At 34.4% G+C, this 20,172-nt stretch overlaps 3 protein-coding genes across 5 annotated transcripts; 1 reads left to right on the forward strand and 2 right to left on the reverse strand.

The window, feature by feature from the left end:
• The first annotated feature begins 189 nt into the window (after window positions 1-189).
• On the forward strand, window positions 190-2,861 carry LOC140060778 (mitochondrial genome maintenance exonuclease 1-like). 3 transcript variants are annotated; one of them, XM_072107123.1, is made up of 6 exons: window positions 190-245; window positions 708-1,064; window positions 1,247-1,378; window positions 1,797-2,010; window positions 2,103-2,235; window positions 2,709-2,861. In XM_072107123.1, exons 2-6 carry the CDS (start codon window positions 749-751, stop codon window positions 2,859-2,861), a joined length of 948 nt encoding a protein of 315 aa, XP_071963224.1. In that variant the 5' UTR covers window positions 190-245; window positions 708-748. The 3 variants fall into 3 exon arrangements, with proteins under 3 accessions (XP_071963224.1, XP_071963226.1, XP_071963225.1); XM_072107125.1 differs by lacking the exon at window positions 190-245 and adding an exon at window positions 250-294; XM_072107124.1 differs by lacking the exon at window positions 190-245 and having other exon boundaries at window positions 376-1,064.
• Window positions 2,862-3,068: 207 nt separating this feature from the next.
• LOC140060777 (uncharacterized) lies at window positions 3,069-8,794 on the reverse strand. The gene is made up of 4 exons (XM_072107122.1): window positions 8,705-8,794; window positions 5,566-5,646; window positions 5,367-5,429; window positions 3,069-5,071 (listed from the first exon to the last, which is right to left on the reverse strand). The coding sequence occupies exons 2-4, from the start codon at window positions 5,635-5,637 to the stop codon at window positions 3,365-3,367; spliced, it is 1,842 nt and encodes a 613-aa protein (XP_071963223.1). The 5' UTR covers window positions 5,638-5,646; window positions 8,705-8,794; the 3' UTR covers window positions 3,069-3,364.
• Window positions 8,795-9,747: 953 nt separating this feature from the next.
• Window positions 9,748-18,371, reverse strand: LOC140060378 (sodium/myo-inositol cotransporter-like). The gene is made up of 15 exons (XM_072106560.1): window positions 18,203-18,371; window positions 16,540-16,611; window positions 15,825-15,929; window positions 15,658-15,717; window positions 14,780-14,884; window positions 14,368-14,473; window positions 13,958-14,038; window positions 13,126-13,337; window positions 12,630-12,765; window positions 12,288-12,395; window positions 11,639-11,804; window positions 11,250-11,418; window positions 10,924-11,139; window positions 10,498-10,615; window positions 9,748-10,318 (listed from the first exon to the last, which is right to left on the reverse strand). Exons 1-15 carry the CDS (start codon window positions 18,281-18,283, stop codon window positions 10,089-10,091), a joined length of 1,965 nt encoding a protein of 654 aa, XP_071962661.1. The 5' UTR covers window positions 18,284-18,371; the 3' UTR covers window positions 9,748-10,088.
• Window positions 18,372-20,172: the final 1,801 nt, after the last annotated feature.

Below are 20,172 nucleotides of genomic sequence, written 5' to 3' on the forward strand. Positions count from 1 at the left end.
AACAAAAATAACAATATTTTACCATTTCTCATAAACTATTTAGAGTAATAACACGCTTTTATTAATTTTAAAATATTATGTAGTATATTTATTGTTTAACTAACATGATAAATTTTGAAATTTTATATTTTTCTAGAATACAAATTGTAGATTATCCGGCAAGTACAATGTTTACAAAATCGAGGTCAGCCGGTGTTTACCGTGTCACATCACTCACGTACACACACCCGGCCCTCACACACGCGGTAAGTATAAACAACAACATGCATAGAGCTCATTACGTATTATTAATATGTAATCAGAGACTGTTTTGGTTATTTATCATCAGTATCCTTCGAAACCATAGGATAGAACATGCACAGGGTGTCAGGATGGGCCAGGGATTTTAATTCTAATAAATTAATTTATTTTATTAAGCACACGTGAATGATGAATGGAGTTTAACTTTAACAGTATATTATCGTGGCCATTTATCTGGCACATCATAATTAACGTACCTAACCTGGTGAATGATGATGATGTCGCTAAATGTCCAATGCCAAAACAAAAGGACGAAAATGACATGCTTTACTTTTGTTATAACCAGCATTATTAATATGAATAATTATGATATGTGTTTTGTTTCATTTATAATATTTGATTGCCAAACATTATTTTATATATTTTAATAAATATTGATATATTAATAATATTGATTGATTGAACAGATATATAGCATTGCGAGGAATCGAGCTTGATATTCATCAACATGGCTTCATCTGTGCAACTATACAGTAACCACGTGCGCAGTTGTCTTCTACTTCGGTCTCAGATTAGAGCTTCTTCAAGCAGCAGAACTGTATTGCAACCTCGTCATAATAAGGAAAGAAAGAAACCAACAACCTCTCAGAATGCATCTGATTTAAAAGAAAACTTCCAGTTCCACAATCTATCTGATTTTCATACCAGCAAAGACGATGGCGTTGATGCGGATGGTTTAGCAGTCAGTAGACATGGAAACTCAATCTTTTTTCCTTTAGTAAAAAAAGACAAACAAGATTTCACAAAGTGTGTCCAAAAGTCAGGTATAAATAGAATTATACCATACATACACCATTTATATTGCACCTTATCAAGAAATGTCAAGGTGCATTACAGATAAACTAAAACTGAATATTATGTTATGAATTTGAAACCACTGTTATTTGCCAAATAAGGTTTTTTAAAATAATTTGATAAATGCTTTCAATTTTTTTTTAACTTTCAGATTCCGCTTCAGCAAGTGTTTCAAAAGTTCTCAAAGAGACGATGCCACCAGAGAGGTTGTTGATTCTAAAACGATGGGAAAATAAAATGATTAAAGAATTAGGAATTGAAGGTTTTGAGTCTTATAAAAAGGGTTAGTTCTTGCGGTTTAATTCCAAATATGGTACAAGAATCAAAATCTAGGATAGCGCTCCTGTAACCTTGCACGATGACAGCATAATATTGTCTTTGATAACAAAATTTCACTGCCATGTTAGTCTAAGTTCTAGACAGAGTTTTGAATTAATTAGTAAAAAGATAATTGGCAAATATGGCGTTTCATACGTATATTACTTGAACTTAGTTTTCAGACAAAAATTGTAACCAACATAAAAAGACAATAACTACTGAGGCATGTCATGTATATGTCAACAATTTAATTTTATGTAATTTTAAATGTTAATTTTCTGGATTTTAAATCTGCCTAGCACCTCATGATTAAAAAAGGTTTTGTATCTCGTTCATGATTAAAACAGTTTAAAAATCTTGATTAATGAATTTTTTTATGCAAGAAATATTCGAGACAGGAAGTACTTTTCACCAGTATTTACAAGATTATCTTATCTCTGGCAAATCACCCGATGATATTCCAGAGAGTCTGCTGGGCTACTGGACAAGTATTAAATCGGTCATTCCACATGTCAGTGACATCGGGCTAAATGAAGAACCTGTCAGACATCCTTATCTTAACTACCATGGCATTGTCGACTGTGTTGCATCCTTCAGGTACATGTTTTTCTTTAAATTGAATTACTGTTCCTTAAAATATATTTTGAATTTAAAAATTAAAAATAAATTCACTTTAATTGTTGCAATAGGAATCACCTGTGCGTTATTGAATGGAAAACATCTAGGAAGAGAAAGAGCAGTTTAAAGCAGACCTATGACTACCCTCTGCAGACAGCAGCCTACGCTGGTGCTATCAACTTCACAAAGGAAACACAACATCAGGTAGTTCTGCAACTTGTTTTGGCACACATGGCGTGTCATAATTATACTTGAGCTGGAATCACCAAAATTCTTTACTGGTCATGAAGAGATAATAACTTAAAGCAAGTCAACACCCACTGGTATTATGGCGTTGAAATATCCTAAACCCTGTCTACACTATAAAACTTTATGTGACAACAAAAATGTGATGTGCCCATACATATATACTGGTACTGGTTCAAATAACCGTCTCACAGAGACATCTGGTAGCCATTGACTTAAAGTTGGCATTTGGATTCGTTACTTTTAAATGTACAGTATGAGAGTGACTACTACCAAATTGCACAGTCACAAAACAACTTATAAAACAGTTCATATGAACATGTCATATCACTACCATATTTGGGTACCACACTTTTTTTGTTTGATAGTGTAGGCAGAGCTAAAAATACCATTTTATATCCAAATTTGAATCTGAACCATTTTTTTTTCAGATAAACAATATTGCCATTGTTATAGCATATGAGAATGGTGACCAATCAGATGTTCATTTCTTAAATAGAGACTTGACCAATTTATACTGGACACAGTGGTTGCAACGGTTGCAAGAGTATAAACAGTCACTTAAAACTGTGTCAGAGGAATAAGACTAAAAATATTCTACAAGGCGATTCAATGCTTTAAAACAGTATTATTACTTCATTGTAAAATTGTTAATAAAATATATACAAATCATCTTTAGTGCTTCCGCTAAATTTAATTCATAGTGAAATTATTTCAAGTTTATTTATAAGCTACATTGGTTTGCGAATATGGTAGGCATTGAATACTAAAATAATGTATTAATAAAAAAAGCACGAGAAAAATAAAAATTTTGAATTGCAGAAAAATAAGTGCAATTTTTTATTAAAAATTAAATTAAAAAAACCTTGTTATTGATACTACCTCATACTTTGGTTAAAAACAGTCATTGCATTTTTTAAAACATGGATCACAACAGCTATGTATCCTGTAATGCTAACAGTAGCCTGAATGTTTTGATGATTTTAGTCTTCTGTCTGTCATCACCATAAGTTTCTTTATTTGGTTGGACAAAAGCGTCTCTTCCTTTTCAATGACATCGCTGATACCATTCTGTACTAGATCACGTTTAACAGTCTCCATCGACCATGGCTTTTGCAAGATTAACAATTTCCAGTAACTGCGAGCTTACAGACGTCTCGATGTTGCTGCCAACTTCAATTTGAACATCTTCTACTACATGAGTATTACATTCAGCCAGTTGTAATTTTTCCAACACCGCAGATGCAGTGACACTAACAGGTACAGGTTTGATGGCAGTATCACCATCAGATTGTGTTTCTATCAATGTATTATTCTCTTGCGTGGTAAGTGATGTCGTGTTTAGTTCTGATGCTTCTCCTTGCTTGGAACTTTCTAAACTAAGTTTCTCGCTTGGATTATTGGATGAGCTGCTTTCGCTGTTATCAGTAGCACTTGTTACACATCTAGTAGTACTAGCAACAGTATCTAAACACCTCAGCGGTAAACCTGGAAATTGAGGGCGCTGTGGGACTTTAAAGAGTTTCTTACGATTCTGTTTAATTTTGATTCCTATCAAATTTCCTGTAACTGGGTCAAACTTTGGCCGATTATTTTCTATATCACCATGACTTTTCCACGTTCTTTTACAAACTTCCTTCAAATCGTCATTTTCCTCAATCTTTCGCTTGACTCCTTGATTCATAACATTTTCTTCCTGGCTGACTAACTCCCTGGGTTGTTCATTTTCTTCATGATTAACTAACTCCCTAGGTTGTTCATCAGATTGTTCACTAATCAAGCTCATGTTTTCCCCACTCTCATCACAATCGTTCTCCTCATTTTCAGGCTTGTACTTAAGTATACACTCGTTCTCCAGAGGAAATCTAAAATTTGAAACAGCAAATGCAACCGAGCATTCTTTCAAAAGATTATCCAGTGACTTGTCCATGTGGTTCAACAACATATTCTGCGTGACAGACTCGTCCAATAGATGGTACAACTGCTCCAGCTTATGTTGTACGGATATTAATTTGGATTTTTTAATTTCTTCTGCTGCCACAGGTCCATCTTTCCGAGCTAATTGAGCCGACGGCCTTATCTTTTTCCAGGTAGATAAATGTTTATCATTATCTGCATGAAAATCTTTTGCAATTTTTCGTAGTCTCCTTCTGTTGAGGTCCCTTACTACAACTTTGTAAATAGGGTATATCGATGTTGCCTCGCCGTGGAGCATAGCATGTACATCTTCAACGGATGAGTTCAACGCAAATTGACCGTATAACTCCTGCTTGAGTACATTTGGAACTGTTTGATGTAGGGTGTCTTCTAAACTAACAGAATGGCTATGAAACTTATAGAAAATCACATCAACTCTTCCAGAATCCGACATTTTGGCAATCATCTTAGACGGACAATTTATTCCAAATTTTTTAGTCAGTTTTGCTTTACGTAATGTCGTTTTTGTTTTGGAATCTAAGTCTCCCTCGAGTCCTGGTTTTGGTTGACCATCTCGGTAGCAGTAGTAAACAAAACGTCTGTCTTGTTTATTTCTACGGGTGTAATAAACGTAGTTGTCCAACTCTAAATGATCTTTCCAAATTTGGAACTCTTGAAATGAATTAAACTCTTGTAACAATATGTGGTCTTTGTCTACTGCATGTTCCAATGACATGTGATTGACGCAATCTTGCTGAGTATCAAATGATTTAGAGCACTCTTCAAAAAACAGACACTTGTGTTTACATTTTATCTTCTTCTTCCCATCTTTTGTGGATTCCTGCTCATCTACTTCAACAAATTCTACATTCTCATTCTGTAAAATAAACAAAATATCCGACATCAGGTGCTCCAAGCATAATAACATGCTGATATGCATTATTCACCTAAAAAGCGCCTAGTAAGTTACAGAGCCTAACAAAATGACAAATGTATACATTATTTGGATTGGATTTGGATTTTTGAATATCCAAACAATTAGGAGGAATTATCATTGCATTGCAGGGGGGTGCATGCAGTGTGTCATATTGGGTAATCCCAATCCAGCAGCTACCTCAAACTTGTCATGCGTGACCTTATTAGTGGGAGGCAGCGGGAGCCTGGAGTCTTACCAACTGAATTGCCTTTGCAGCTTCTCCAAATCCCTGTAGTATCGCAGTTGCAACTGTTGTTTCCTGTCAAGAACAAAACAAAAACAAATTCAATGGCACTTAGTTAAAGTTTGCTATTTAACAAGCTTTCAGCAGACTAATTTTATGCACACATTAAAAACAAAGTAGACATGTTTGGCGATTGCCTGTATTAACTCACCACAGTTTCATTACGGATTGCTGGGAAGCTGTCTTCATATATCACAATCGTTGTTTGTTCTTCTTCAGTCATTGCTGCTGGCTGGACACAATTTTAAAAAATGTTATGAGAAATTTATCCTGTATGAATGAATATTAATAGGCATGGCAACAAAATATCAATTCAATTCAATTCAATTCAATTCAATTCAATTCAATTCAATTCAATTCAATAATACATTTATTTAAGATGGTCACAATATATAACAAACAATATTACAATAAACAATCATAAACAATTAATATAAGACCATCTTAGGGATCAAAATTAGAAGTAGAACTTGTCTCACATTGACCCCTAAAATAATAATAATAATTCAAACAAAAATAAGAACGGTACCGTATAAATATACAAATACAACGCATACAATTAAATAAATTATACAGTGCGCAACATATTTAGTAGGTTTGGTAACAAGATAAATAAAGGATTTTTATATGCTTTCTAAATGAATTTACAGTATATAAATGATTGATGGCAGTTGAATCTAGATTATTCCAATACGTTGGTCCTAAATAAGTAATAAAAAACTGGCTTTTTCTAAGTTTAACAAATGGAACATACAATTTATGTGGATTTCTTATGTTATAGGTATGATCTAATAAACGATTTGAAAATAACATTGAAACAGACTTTGGTAGTAAACCAGTAACATATTCAAACATAAAAGAAGTAACTTGAAGTTTATGAAGGTCATATATTTTTAAAATTTATATATATATTATTATTCCGGATGTTATTTCAAGATTTATGTGATTTGTATAAAAATGATCAATAAGAGTCGCACTATTTGTTGTAATTCTGGTTGGTTTCGAAATAGTAGGAAAAAAAGAATTTAATAAAATAGTATTTAGATAATTATTTATATGATTATGGTTATGAAATTTAATAAGGTCAATATTAAAATCTCCCATTATATTACAATATTTATTTTCAGAATTTACTTTAGTTAGTAGGTCATTTATTATTGTAGAGAAGGTATCAATATTGGAATCCGGTGGTCTATAGATAATGCCAATAATAGAATTTTTCTTATTTTTATGAATGATTTCTATAAATAGTGAGTCACATATTTCTTTTGGCAATATTAAGTCATTTCTGATATTATAATTAATATGGTTTTTAACAAACAAGCCAACACCACCTCCTGTTTTATTGCCAATGCGATCACTAGATAAAAAAGTATAATTATGAAGAAATGGATGCATTTTGCTTTCATTCAACCAGGTTTCAGAAAGGCCAATTATGCTGAATTTTAAGTTAATAGAGTGTACGAGTTCGTTAAGTTTATCAAATTTATTAGATACACTTCTGATGTTAAGATGTAATAGAGATAGGTGATTACTATCTGGTAATTTGCCAGTAAAATTATTAAATATATTGATATCATGATATTTGCAATTATCAAGCGTGGATGACCTTAAATTAAGATGATCTATTAACATGTTGGATTGTTGGTCGAATTTTAGGTCGTTATCTATCAGAGGATTAAAATCAGCATTATTTATTTCTGGAGGTATATCTGATGCATGTAATTCATCAGAATAATCTATATCGTGGAATGGAAGTTGAGAAAAAGTTGTATACATCATATTAATTGTACAGTATCATAAATATAAATGTAATGACGTGCATATAAATTTATAGTTGCGCTTTTATAAAACCGACATGTCGAGAAAAATAAAATAATAGGTAATATTAACATTAAAATAATAAATATAATAATTATAATAATGACATTATATATTATTAATAACAATTTGACAATATAATCTTGCATAATTCTTATACATTTCTATCTACCTAGCTCCTTAGTAGATTTATAACACAAATTTTCATCTTTCTTAATACTAGCTCTTAATTTTCTTGTGATATAATAATATTAATATTAATTTAAAATTAAAGAATAAGCATCAATTGAATCAATATCACCTTTTAATGTTTATTTTGTTGTTATTGTTTAATCACTTGTATGGTTTCCCATTTATGAAAAGTTTACCATTTTTAAATGATGGGCGTTTACCCTCACTGAACGCTTTAGCCATAATGTCTTTCAGTTCATATTTCTTTCGAACATCCACTGCCGGCAGATCTTCCATAACGTAAAAAGTATCTACCTTATTTTTTCTAGCCATACGAAGTACAGCAGATCTCTGCGGCCTATAAATAAACTTAACAATGATATGTCTCGGTTTAGTATCACGGCCTTCGTTTCTTATTCTGCCTGTTCTGTGAGCATTTTCAATTGATATGTTGTTTAGTTTAAGTTTATCTTCTAATAGTCCTTGCACAAGCCGAAGTGGGTCCTCTCCTGTTTTTTCATCAATACCACCGAATCTGAGATTGTAGCTTCTGGAATGTCGTTCTATTCGCAGTAATTCAGCTTCCATGTTAACTAACTTTTCCTCCTTGGATTTGAGGTCAGTTTTAATCTGTTCAACATACGTAGCTAGTTTACTTGTTTCAGCTTTCATTTCATCATTGGATTTGCTGTAAAATTCCAAAGATTCTTCGATGATTACTTGCTTTTTTTCCAAGTTATCCATTCGATTTAATAGAGCATGTTGGCCTTGTTTAAGCGAGTCTATACCATCGTCGATTTTGTTGTTTATGTCCGATGCGAAACAACGTAACTCAGCACGTAAGGCATTTAGTGACGTATCAACAGCTGTTTCTTTACCGGGAGTTTCTACATGCTTGCTACGCTCGCGGCGGGGCTCTGCTTTACCGGCATCATTATTTATTCTCTCTGTTTTTCTTGTATTCATAGTCAAAATACCAGTCAAACTTGACAATATCTAGCTACAAGTTTAATATTCATGCTGTCTGTGCATGGAGGTATTATACCTCCATGGTCTGTGTATATATATTTAATTTTAGGTTAGTTTCGTAGCCGATTTAACTTAAGACCGAAATAGTTCATATGCGGCCGAAATACTATCTTGTTGGATGCAGCATGCCCAAGTAAGCCTACAGGAGGCCTACTTCCCCTTATTATTTATTAATTAGGCCTAAAAATAATGGTAGCCTAACTACTAAAGGCCTACAAACTGGTCAATGACAGGCTAGGCCTAGCCTAGGGTTCTTCAGTTCTACCTACCTAAGTCAATTTCATACGAAAAAAACACTGATGAGAGGCCTAGAATTCTTCGTCAACTTCGATTCTCTCTGTGTGTGACTCGACTCGTCGTCAGCTGACGCGTTTTGCGAGGAGCGCAAAAAAGACCGTTGCTGATATATAGATGGCGCTATTAATTTTGTGTTCATGAAGTTTTTCAACCACCAAGATACAGAATTAACCACGGAGTAATATAAGAATTACAGTTACATGATTTACTATGCCGTAAAGCAGTGTTGTTTTTTCCATCAAATGTGTTTATTCAGTAAAATGTAAAGAATCGCTACATTTTTCATCGAAACTTCATGGATGAACAGGTAAAGTAGCTATTAATTAGAAACATTTTGAGAAAAAAAAGAAATCTGTGTCTGTGACGTATCCGCAAATTTTTATATTTCACCATGTACTCTCGTACAATATGTAACTGCAGCTCCTATTATAATGAAGGCATTAGCACTGTCAACATATTACATTGGTTATTAATTCAAAATACAGATTACGTAACATGGTAGGCCTATTATCTTTTGATATCGTTTGTATAAAGTAAATACATTCAGAGCTACTGTGCCTATGTATGTACTGCAAACATATTTAGTATAGTATATATAAAATTAATTATTATATTAATCCAAATACAATACTGAAAAAAAACTACAATATTGTGGATACTGTATCAGCTGGAATCGCCAAAAAAAACCCCAATAAAACGATAAAATAAAATTAAAAGAATGTGTTAAGTACGGGAGCCCGTTCGGGCCACTGGTTAACGTAATTATATTTTAAAGAATCGTTCTGACGGACGTCACTTTATCTGGCGCCCCCACATAATTATCTGGCCGTCCACTAAATTCTCATAAACACCAACCCATAGCTTAACCAAGCTCAAGATAGGCAAAATAGGATATTACCCAATAGGCCTACCTATATAAAGTGTAAATTATATTATAAATTATATATTAAATGTATGCTTTTTATGATGGTTTTTGCACACGGTACTTAATGGAGAACACGTCAAACAACAACCGAGACTATGTAAACTGTGATATATATATAAACTTTATTTAGACACGAGACTGATGTGCAGTTCAATCAATATTGATTGTTTTTACACAAGTTCGTGATACTGTATTACAAAAAAAACCAACACCATATAAATACGACAAAAACGATAGAAAAAATTGAAATTGAAAAGAAACAAAATTACAGCAGTGTATTGGTTTCTTTCATTTTTAATTGAATAAAACAAAAACCAATTAATATTTGAAATTATTAAAATACGCTACTAAAAAGGAATACAATCATTCTTTCTTTCTTCGATTACTTAATTAATTAATATTAACTTAATCTATAATATTAATAAATAATTTTAAACAGAAAAAAATATGTAACAGAAGGTTGCAACACCCAATATTACAACTAGGTTGATATTGAGGAATATTTTCGCTCTTTTGTCCTGTTTGAGTGTATTTATCTTTTTCAATCTGTCCTCATACTTTTGATTTTCCAAACGTCCTTTGACAGAGTCATCAAAACCACAGAACCAATCATATCCTTTCTTACAGCATGAGACCTCCTTCCTAATTTCAACCACAGCACCTACAAAAGAAAAACGCAAAATGCAGGTATCATAAGGAACGCGTTTAGAGATACGGGACGACGTTCGGGAAACTGTTAAATTGTATGTCCTAAACTGCGCCCCGTATTACAAGCGTCTCACGTGCACAACGCATGAGAAACGTATAATAAGACATATTTATACTATACTAGTTAATTACCATTACTCAGGCTTTCCGTGTTTTCAAGCTCAATTCCGTCTTCTTCATACGGCGGTGGTTCACCATCATCAGGGCGTTTGACGGTGCTGTATCGAGTCCAATAAGTTGTACGAATTACCTATCGAAAATAATATACAATGTTGTAGATAAGCCTACGCACACAAGTTATTAAAAAATGTCAATATATATATATAACCAATGGCTATGACTAACATTTTGAATAGTGCCCTCTATATTTTGAAATATTTTCAAAATATTATAGCGCCCTCTACAAGTTGGACATGATTTCATAATTATAAAAGCTCCCAATATTTCATTTTTCAAAGTTGGAAGCATATTTGATTACTTAACTTACATTTGGTGAAATGGCTTTAAAACAAAAATCAATCATCTTTACTTTAAATATTGCGACATTGAAATACTAACTTGGAATTGTTCAGGAGGCTCGGTAAGAAGACTCACGATAATGTTTACCAAAACGGTGACGACAAACAAAATCAACGCAAAATACATGTAATGTACTTTGGCTGTTATGGCGGGGCGATGGTCCTCTCCCCAACATGGTGGTGATCTCCAAGTCCAGTCCAAAATCATACGAATAATACCAGTGACAAAACCCGCCATCAAACTCCAAAAAGCGCCCTTATAAATAAAAAATATAAGTTTTTAGTCAATTATAGGCTGGGCATTAAAAAAATTACCAAAAATAATTATGTTAAAATAAAATTCACGATTTAATTATAAGGTCCTACTTTTTCATTTCCTCTGGGCCACAGGACAGCTACGAGATAAACCGCGGCGATAGGTGGAGCCAGGTAGGATCCTATTTCTTGCAGATAGAAAAAGATCTGACCACTTTGCATATCTTTGAGGACAGGGATAAGAAGGACACTGATGACCACCATCACTATGACTATGAATCTGTAAGTAAACATATGGTACCAAGTAAGATACTTAGCTACAGTAAAGTATTGAGTTATTGTGACGTATTGAGTTATTGTGACGTATTGAGTGACGTATTTGAGTTATTGTGGGTAAAAAGCTAATAAACCGACTTCTACTATACCACACATACTATATTACTACACTCCGAATGTCAGAACAATGCCTCTCTTTGCTTTATAAAAAAATAATTTAATACCTTCCAACAATCATGAGCTCTCTGATTGATGGTTCCTTTTTGAAACATCTAATGCGAAAAACCTTCCAAATATCAATCGTGAACAAGGTACTAGTGCTGTTGAATATCGACGTAAGGTCACTCATCAGTGCCGCAAGCATTACGGCAAGCATTATACCACGAAAACCTGTCAATCAATCAATCAACCAATCAATCAATCACTTAATCAATCAATAATTAATGTTAATCGCGCTTAGTTTGGGTATGCTACCAGAGAGGACGGAAACAATAACGAGTTTTCGTTTCTACGGTAAACGAAAGAGAGACGGAACACACATTTCTATTCCACTCGTCACGGTTTGTCTGTCTCCTCTTCGTCTACCGTCACCGTCACAATTCAGCCAAGTTAAGCTTGGTTCTCACTAGGACGCAACGCAATGACGTAGAAGCAACGCAAACGAGTTCGCCAATGGCATGGGACAGTCGAATAAAATCCATCGCTTTTGATTGGTCAAATCCCTACGTTGTGTTACGTCGTTGTGTTGCGTCTCTAGCGGGAACCAAGCATTAGGCCGCAAGGCACGACGGGGATTTCCACAGTCACATCTTCCAAAAACGTCTTACGTTGGACGCGTTCTCAGTGAGAATAAAAATAATCAATTTTGCTAACCTGCTGGTAATAGGCCTAGCACCAGTTTAGGGTACGCAATGTTACTACATCCAGTTGAACTTCCACATATCTCCATGCAGGTTTCGGCTGAAGCACACGCTACTTCGTCTACAAAATAAACGTTAACTGCGATAAATCTACTACTATGCTGGCGTTTTATCTATATTGAAAAAGGCAATTTATTATATATCTGGCTTTGATCGGATAAATCACGATGCGATGCCAGTAACAGAAAATAGTACAAAGCTGACGCATTATATCAGCTTATTATCGTGCGTATGCGCGCGTAACGTGACTTTAACGTCGGTATGAATCATAATAAGTTTCCGACATAGAACGTACCTGTGTACAGGACACGGCTCACCATTCCCGGTATTACCATGATAAACAGTGGAAGAAGTTTGATGTAACTCGCGAAAAGACAACCGCCTTGAGCATGTGAAAGGCTTTTGGCAGCCAGTACTCGCTGTACCATCATCTACAAATTAGGTAATTAAACCAGAATAGCGAGTTAGAAACATGTGCAAAAAATGAATATATAATATTGAAAAAAATAACATAATATTGCTACTACAGTTGTTTTGAGAATCGTGACAAGACACGGGATTTGAACCCAGGATTCTGACAGTTACAACCACCAAGCTCGATTACCACACACGTGCTTCGTTACTAGAATAACAACAGAGTATACAGTATGAGCGTGGTTGCCGAGGTGGCACGCAAAGCGGGACGCGCGTACATCCAACGCAAGTGTTTACTAATCACAATTAACGCGACACTAATCCCTTTTCAGGAACTGTGATTGGTTGCTTTACAGCAGGCGACGAGAAAGACATACCTGATCCGCGCACCAATACCAGATAGAAGCTGGAGTTTTACCCAGAAGGAATCCAATCCAAGGTATGTCAGAGTTCCATGGATCCCTCAACATCTGCCAAGCGTCCTCACGCGGATATCCACACGTGGAGTTGGGTGAATTCAATGTTTCGTTAGGAATAGCTTTCATGTACTCTATCTTCAGATTTTCATATCCACCAACTTCTTTCAAACCTGCAAATTCAGACAAAAATGATGATTATTGAATGTTTAATGGTTGAGCAGAACGTATCGCGAAAATAACATTAAAAAGCTTGCTCCCCACTTGGACGGCGAGCGACTCATTTTCTTTGCGCCTTCTACGTCATTCCGATACGTCCAAGTGGGAACCAAGCTTAAAGACGTGAATATTGGCCTATGCGCTTTCGTCTTTGCCGCCATGACTTTCAATTGACAATAAGTAAGCTGTACGATTGCCGTAAATATTTACTTACGTCGCCGTCATCCACTTTTAATCTTCACTTCCAGGTCCTTGGATATAGGTACTGAGATAGAGGTCCTTAGATAGAGGTACTGCTAGCAGTAGCTGTGTATAAAATCTCGGCAGCAGCCGAAGTATGATGATGGCGTCTATCTTAATTCAAATATAAAAAATATAGGGACGACCAGAGATCACACAGATTCCAGGGCAAAGACCTGAAGATTATCGCAACAACTCATTTTTATATTGATCAGGCGATGCAAACAAAAATGTTCATAGGATTCTTGAAAAAGTTGATAGAACTTGGAAGCAGTCGTTCTTTTTGACACATTTGAATTTAAAACCATGCTTAAGTACCAGTTTAAGTACTTACTTAATATCATCACAGCAGTAGCCCCACAGATCATGATAAAGAACTGCAAAGTGTCGGTGAGCATTACAGCCGCCAAACCACCTAGAAACAACGTATGATGCATGTTTTTAGACTAAACAAACAATATAATATAGAGACACACGGGGCGCCGTTTGGGACATGTAATAGCTGTATTGTAACAAAAGTATAATGTCCCAAACGGCGCCCCGTAATACGGAGCCTGTCTAATACTTTATAATGTTCTGGACGGGGTTTTTGATTCCCACGTTAGCGCATCGCATGTATTTGACCAATCACGACGCAAAGGATGATTGAACTATCACTTGTGATTGGTCAACTCACTTACGCTGGGCTTATGACGCGTCGTTGCGTTGCATCGCAGCGGGAACCAAGCTTTATGGATAGCCTACCTGTAACTGTACATAAAGCTGTTATTCCAAGAAGAGCGATAATCGACACGTAAATATTCCATCCAAGTGCTTGCTGAATAAATAGTGCACCGGAATATATGTCAATCTGTATAAAGAGTAGACAAAAAATATTACTCCGCGTGGCGTGCATAACAACCAAAATGTTGAGATATTTTCAAATTGTTCTTATTGGTTAAGTTAGTGGGTCTTTAAACTATATCCTTGTTACTACAATATGGCCTAACTCACTAAAACTCATATTATTTGTAACCTCAGAATTTGCAACTCATCTAATTGCAACCTTACAACAACTTTGGTGACGACCAACTCGGGAATCTGTAAAAAAGTTTCCAGTGTAGACTTTTACTAGCAGAAAAGACGGTTGGTAGAATATGTTGTATGGATGTCTTACCGATATTTTTGCAAGAATATACAACAACAATGAAAGAAACGCCAGGTAAACACGAATCCTTTGCCCTCCATACCGTTTCTTCATGTATTCAGGCAAAGTATTAATCTGAAAGAAAAACAAACGTTAGGCCTATTATTACAGTATATATTATTATTACTGCCTTTCCGCTGAAAAGTCTGCCGACATTTCCGCTTGAGCTGCTCCGTAAATCTCTTTACCAGTTTCTTCCAGTCTGATCTTTCATTGGCTAGTTCTTTAAGTTGTTTCATGTCTTTCTTGGTTTTCAATTGTCCGGGATACTTAAACGTCTGCGTTATGCTTATAAAGGGTGAGTAGGTCGTTGCTGAGAGTTATTGGTAGGGTGGTTCTCGGTCTTCCTCGAAATTTTATATTGGTAGTGTTGCTGAAATAATAGCTTATTGCTGTGTTGGCTGCTGTACATGGGTCTTGTCTAAGTATGTGACCTAATAGTCTCCATCTTGCGTCCACTATTTCTAATGAAATCGGTTTTGTTCCTGTCCTGTATAAATATTTATGTTCGATATCCTGTCTGGGAACCTGATACCTATGATTTTGCGAAGTTGCTATCTGTGAAATGTGTCGAGTTTATGTGCTTCTTCTTTTGTGAGTCCCCATGTTTTAGAGTTGTATAGTAATATACTTTTAACTAGTGAGTTGTACAGCTTGATACGTATTTTTAATTTAATTTTATCTTTTCGAAGCCACATCGAGTTTAGTTTGGTCATTGCTACACGCGCTAGTTGTTTTCTTCTAATTATGTCTTGTCCAAGGAGCGATTCTACGTTAGGCCTATAAAGTTTTAAATTACAACTACTGTGAAGAACGTATGTTTGAAAGACAAATACAGAGATACTTACCCCACTCGCGATGTACACTGGCAAAAACACCCATCCAGTGAGCTGTAGCAGAATGCACGCCTGTAATTCAATAATTGACAATTTAGTTAGCTGTATTATTTTGTTTTATTTCATTACTGTGCCAAGCAATATGATTGTTTTCTTTGGAGAAAAAAAGGCATAATTACGTTGAGCTCGAATGCCCCGACACCAATACCAGAAGCTGCCCCAGATCCAGCTAAACCAATAAAATGCTCAGTACCAATGTTACTGACAAACAGTGACGCACCAACCTATATAAAAAACAGGGCATTTTATTTTTGATAAAAACTTTGAAGAATCAAGACGGAGGTATAACCTCCATAGATTAACGAAGACAAAAAATGAGAAAAATGATAGGATGGAGCATGGATTAAGGAATATTCCTTAATCCATGGATGGGGATAAAATGAACAGCGGTCTCTGAGTACCTGAAAGATAACAGTTGGGAGAGGTGGAACGAAGATGGAAATTGAAAATGAATCAGCGAGTTTTTTATTTCTAAAAGCTAAAGGGAAAGTGAAAAACATAGAATTAAAATATATATTAGGCTTTACAAATATTTTGTTTCAATTATCATTCAATGTAAGTCACCTTTTGACATCTATTATGAATGTATATCTATAAAGTGATTTTTGTTTGATTGATTGATTTAGCAGGCTTTTTTGCGAACATTAAAGCGTATTGCGCCTACAATATAATGTGCTGGTACGGTATATACGCTACCGTATGCAGTTAGCAGATCAATTAATGCCAACACTCCTCGAGGTCGAGAAAATGTAGCACAATGAACATAAAAATGTAAGCACGTGATTTTTCACAAAAGAGGACACAATATTGCACACGGGACACAATTGCACTTACCGGGAGCCAGAACATACTACGACCAGCAAGAAAGTAACCGGAAACCGTCCCACGATTCGATCTACACAAAGACTGTTTGTGAAAAGAAAAAAGACCGTATAGTGTTAAAGAATAGATTGCCTGTATTAAAGGCCCGTTTATACTACGGACGAATAGATTGCCTGTATTAAAGGCCCGTTTATACTACGGACGAATAGATTGCCTGTATTAAAGGCCCGTTTATACTACGGGCGAATAGATTGCCTGTATTAAAGGCCCGTTTATACTACGGACGATCGACGATAGATAAACAATATACCGGTACAGACTAACAAAAGAAATCGATCAAAATATATTTTGTAAATATTATTAAACAAAAGAATCAACGTTAAAGGATAAATATTATGTTTACAGTAAATAGATAGTAAGGAATAAGAAAGAATATGTATTGTTAAATGAAAATTTGTTTGCATAGATAAATCCAAAGAAAAATAAAATAAGACAAACCCATAGGAGATGTTAAATTAGATGATTTTATTAAACATAAAATGCCTTTTATAATAATTGTATGAAATAAATATGCATAGATGAAAAAAATGGCTATGTAAGAAAAAATAATTGCTTGTTAATGAAAATGTATTATAGATAATATGTATAAAAAGAGGAAACTATTAAGAGAAAAGATAAAACAAAAATCAATGAGATCAAATGAACAAAATTCTTTAAAAAAAGTGTATGTAAACAGATGGTGAAAACAAACATTGTTAATATAATATATGTATAGTGTATTGAAATGTAAATGTTTAGAGAAAAATATATGTAAAGAGAACATAATGTATGGAAATAAAAGTAGGATGAACCCATCAGTTTTCATCTTAATTTAGGATAACCATTTATGCTTGATGAAAATATTAGGCAATTTAAAATCCAATTAAAAACAAAAAAAGCGTTGTAACGTAACGAAATCACTCTTTCATGACGTCATTAATTTGATTGAACTTGTGAAAATATTATTTTCAAGACAGCATCAAATGGTTATTGTTATGCGATTTCTTTTGTTTTAAAAATGCATATTTATCTATTTATCGTCGATCGTTATCGTTATCGTCCTTGTCCTAGTTAGTAGACTGGTAAAATAGACGTCTTGGTTCTTTGACGCAACGCAGGCTACTGGCGCGTAGCGCAGATGAGTTGACCAATCACGCGTTTGATGTAAATTGCTCGTGCGCAAGCTTCGAATAAAAGCATTAGAAATACCACCAGAGGCTCCTAAACAACTAAACGGATGCTGGATAAATAACCTTTGACCTACAGATAGTATAATAAATAACATTTTGTCATACATTAATCGTTGAGAGTTGAGAGATATGATACATTTGAATTTAATGTGGTACCTTCCTCCTATTTCATCATAACATTAAAACTCATCAGGGACTCAGGCGTGAAATCCTGGCGCCTGTTCATCGCATTTACAAACACAAATTGCATAATGCCTACAACAAACAATATCCTTATGTTTATAATTTTATTTTTAATAACTTCGCCTAGGTATATTTAGAATTGTAGATGCTTGCTGTAACAACCCATCGCCAAGACATAATTACGTGTTTATCCGCATCATTCTTAAAACAACAACGCTGAAATAACACAACAGTACATCTTTCTGAAATGTCATTATACTTACATACATGGCGACTGCTAATACAAGCAATATGTATATTGCAATTGCAGCAAAATCCCAAGCATTTAACTGGTTTGTTGCCATGATTATTAAACAATCTATTATCGGCGATGCAGTTATGTTTCTCCTCGTATCGTATTCCGTGTTTTCGTACTAGTGGGTGAGGTCGAATCTATAAAACACGCTTGGCCAGAGATGTGTAAACGCAACACGCATGATTTAATATTACTGTGGTTAACCATGGCACTAACCATGGGTTAACCAATCACAATCAAGATCTCAGCCAGAGACAATAAACCATTTTTGGCAAAAGTTGGGGATTAGCGTTGTTTTTTTTTTAAGCCAAAGGCATGATCAAAGTTAATCAGAATGAGAAAACCAGAAATTATTTATTTGATAAGAATAATATATAACAGATGTTGTTACGTAAACACGCAGTCAACTTGGTGATGATTATGCCTAGCCGCCTATTTACGTACATTTCTGTTTCTGCTGCCAAGTACCGGTATTTAATATTGTTTGAATACCGACGTATGTAGGCATTTTTTTTTTTCAAAAAATAACTTTTCGGACTTCCAGTCAAAGTTTTCGATCAAAACATATCTCAATGCAACGCGCCTGTTTGGCTACTCTGTATGCATAATCATAAAACTTCTCGCGATCTGTTTGAAAACACCTTCTCAACCGTGAAGTTGTAAAAAGTTTGGGGGGCATTTTTTGTTAATAGCAGGCAACCATGTTGAATGTATCCTTTGTGGGGTGACAAAAACGATAGGGGTGGATGCCATCTTCAGTTTTGGGTTTTAAGGTCAGTTTATGTGGTCAAGAGGTCAAGCAAGGTCAAAATATAGGATTTTTTTTTATTCACGGAAAATCATCTACATCATCAGATCTATCCAAAAAAGTATATCTGAAGATCAACTGAAGCTTCATATTATAGTAATTATGAGAGAAACATTTAATTTTACACATAAAAACATAGGAAATTAAATATAAAAGTGTCATTTTCTCAAAATGTTGTTTTCACATATTTCTGTAAAGTACACACAGTTTTTTAATAGGCTTTTCCCAGTCTGTTGTAAATTTGTCTTTTTTATGTTGCCCACCAGTCATCGTTTTGATTTTTGTCGGAAAAAATAGGTCAAGTGTTATGTATGAAACGCCATATGTACCAAAAGATTGGTCTTTTACTATAGTATTAATATTACTTATAATAATGTAATACAGTAATATTTAGAAATTTGTTTTTAGAAAAATTATTAATATTACCTATAATAATGTAAAATATTTAGAAATTTGTTTTTAGAAAAATTTCGAAAACAGAGACCCCCTATATGACCTAATGTCGAGATGTTTTTGTTTGGGTCAGAGACCCCCTATAATGTAATTATTTAAACATTTTTTCATTATTTCAATGATACAAGTTTTTATTGAAGTTTGTTGAGAAACCTGGGTATCGAGTCTTTGTTTTCAAAAACCCTAACTATTGGACTTTGGATAGACCTTTAGAATTAAATTGGGTAAAACACCCGATCAAAATTTTAGGCATATATGTAGGGTATAATACAGAAGAATGTACCAGAAAAAACTGGGATGTTAAATTAATAGAGCTAGAAAAGACTTTAAAACAATGGAATGCTAGAAATCTCTCAATTTTTGGTAGAATAATAATCCTGAAAAGTCTTGCACTATCTAAATTAACATATGCTGCAAATATCACTGATGTTCCAAAATATGTATATACACAAGTTACAAATCTAATATATAATTTTATTTGGAACAATAAAAGGGAAAAGATAAAAAGAAAAACTCTAATTGGTGATGTTGAGATGGGAGGCATTAAAATGCCTGATTTTACTCTTCATGTTAACGCACTCATGTGTGGCTGGCTAAAAAGAATTATGAATGATGATGGTGCTAAATGGAAAAATATTCCAATGTATTATATTTAAAAAATATGTGATGTTAATGTT

This window comes from Antedon mediterranea, chromosome 10 (assembly GCF_964355755.1).
Source record: "Antedon mediterranea chromosome 10, ecAntMedi1.1, whole genome shotgun sequence".
Lineage (NCBI taxonomy): Eukaryota > Metazoa > Echinodermata > Crinoidea > Comatulida > Antedonidae > Antedon > Antedon mediterranea.

Bases quoted from the DNA above. Each gene is read 5' to 3' on its own strand.
- LOC140060777 (XM_072107122.1), bottom strand. From the start codon at position 5,637: ATGACTGAAGAAGAACAAACAACGATTGTGATATATGAAGACAGCTTC. The intron at 5,430-5,565 runs GTGAGTTAATAC...TGTTCTTGACAG, and splicing joins CAATCCGTAATGAAACTGTG to GAAACAACAGTTGCAACTGC. The intron at 5,072-5,366 runs GTAAGACTCCAG...TTTATTTTACAG, and splicing joins CTGCAAAGGCAATTCAGTTG to AATGAGAATGTAGAATTTGT.
- LOC140060378 (XM_072106560.1), bottom strand. From the start codon at position 18,283: ATGGCAACAAACCAGTTAAATGCTTGGGATTTTGCTGCAATTGCAATA. The intron at 14,039-14,367 runs GTAGGCTATCCA...CGTTGTTTCTAG, and splicing joins AGCTTTATGTACAGTTACAG to GTGGTTTGGCGGCTGTAATG. The intron at 13,338-13,957 runs GTAAGTACTTAA...CTGAATTTGCAG, and splicing joins TACTGCTGTGATGATATTAA to GTTTGAAAGAAGTTGGTGGA.
- LOC140060778 (XM_072107123.1), top strand. From the start codon at position 749: ATGGCTTCATCTGTGCAACTATACAGTAACCACGTGCGCAGTTGTCTT. The intron at 1,379-1,796 runs GTTAGTTCTTGC...TTTTTATGCAAG, and splicing joins TTTTGAGTCTTATAAAAAGG to AAATATTCGAGACAGGAAGT. The intron at 2,011-2,102 runs GTACATGTTTTT...TTGTTGCAATAG, and splicing joins GACTGTGTTGCATCCTTCAG to GAATCACCTGTGCGTTATTG.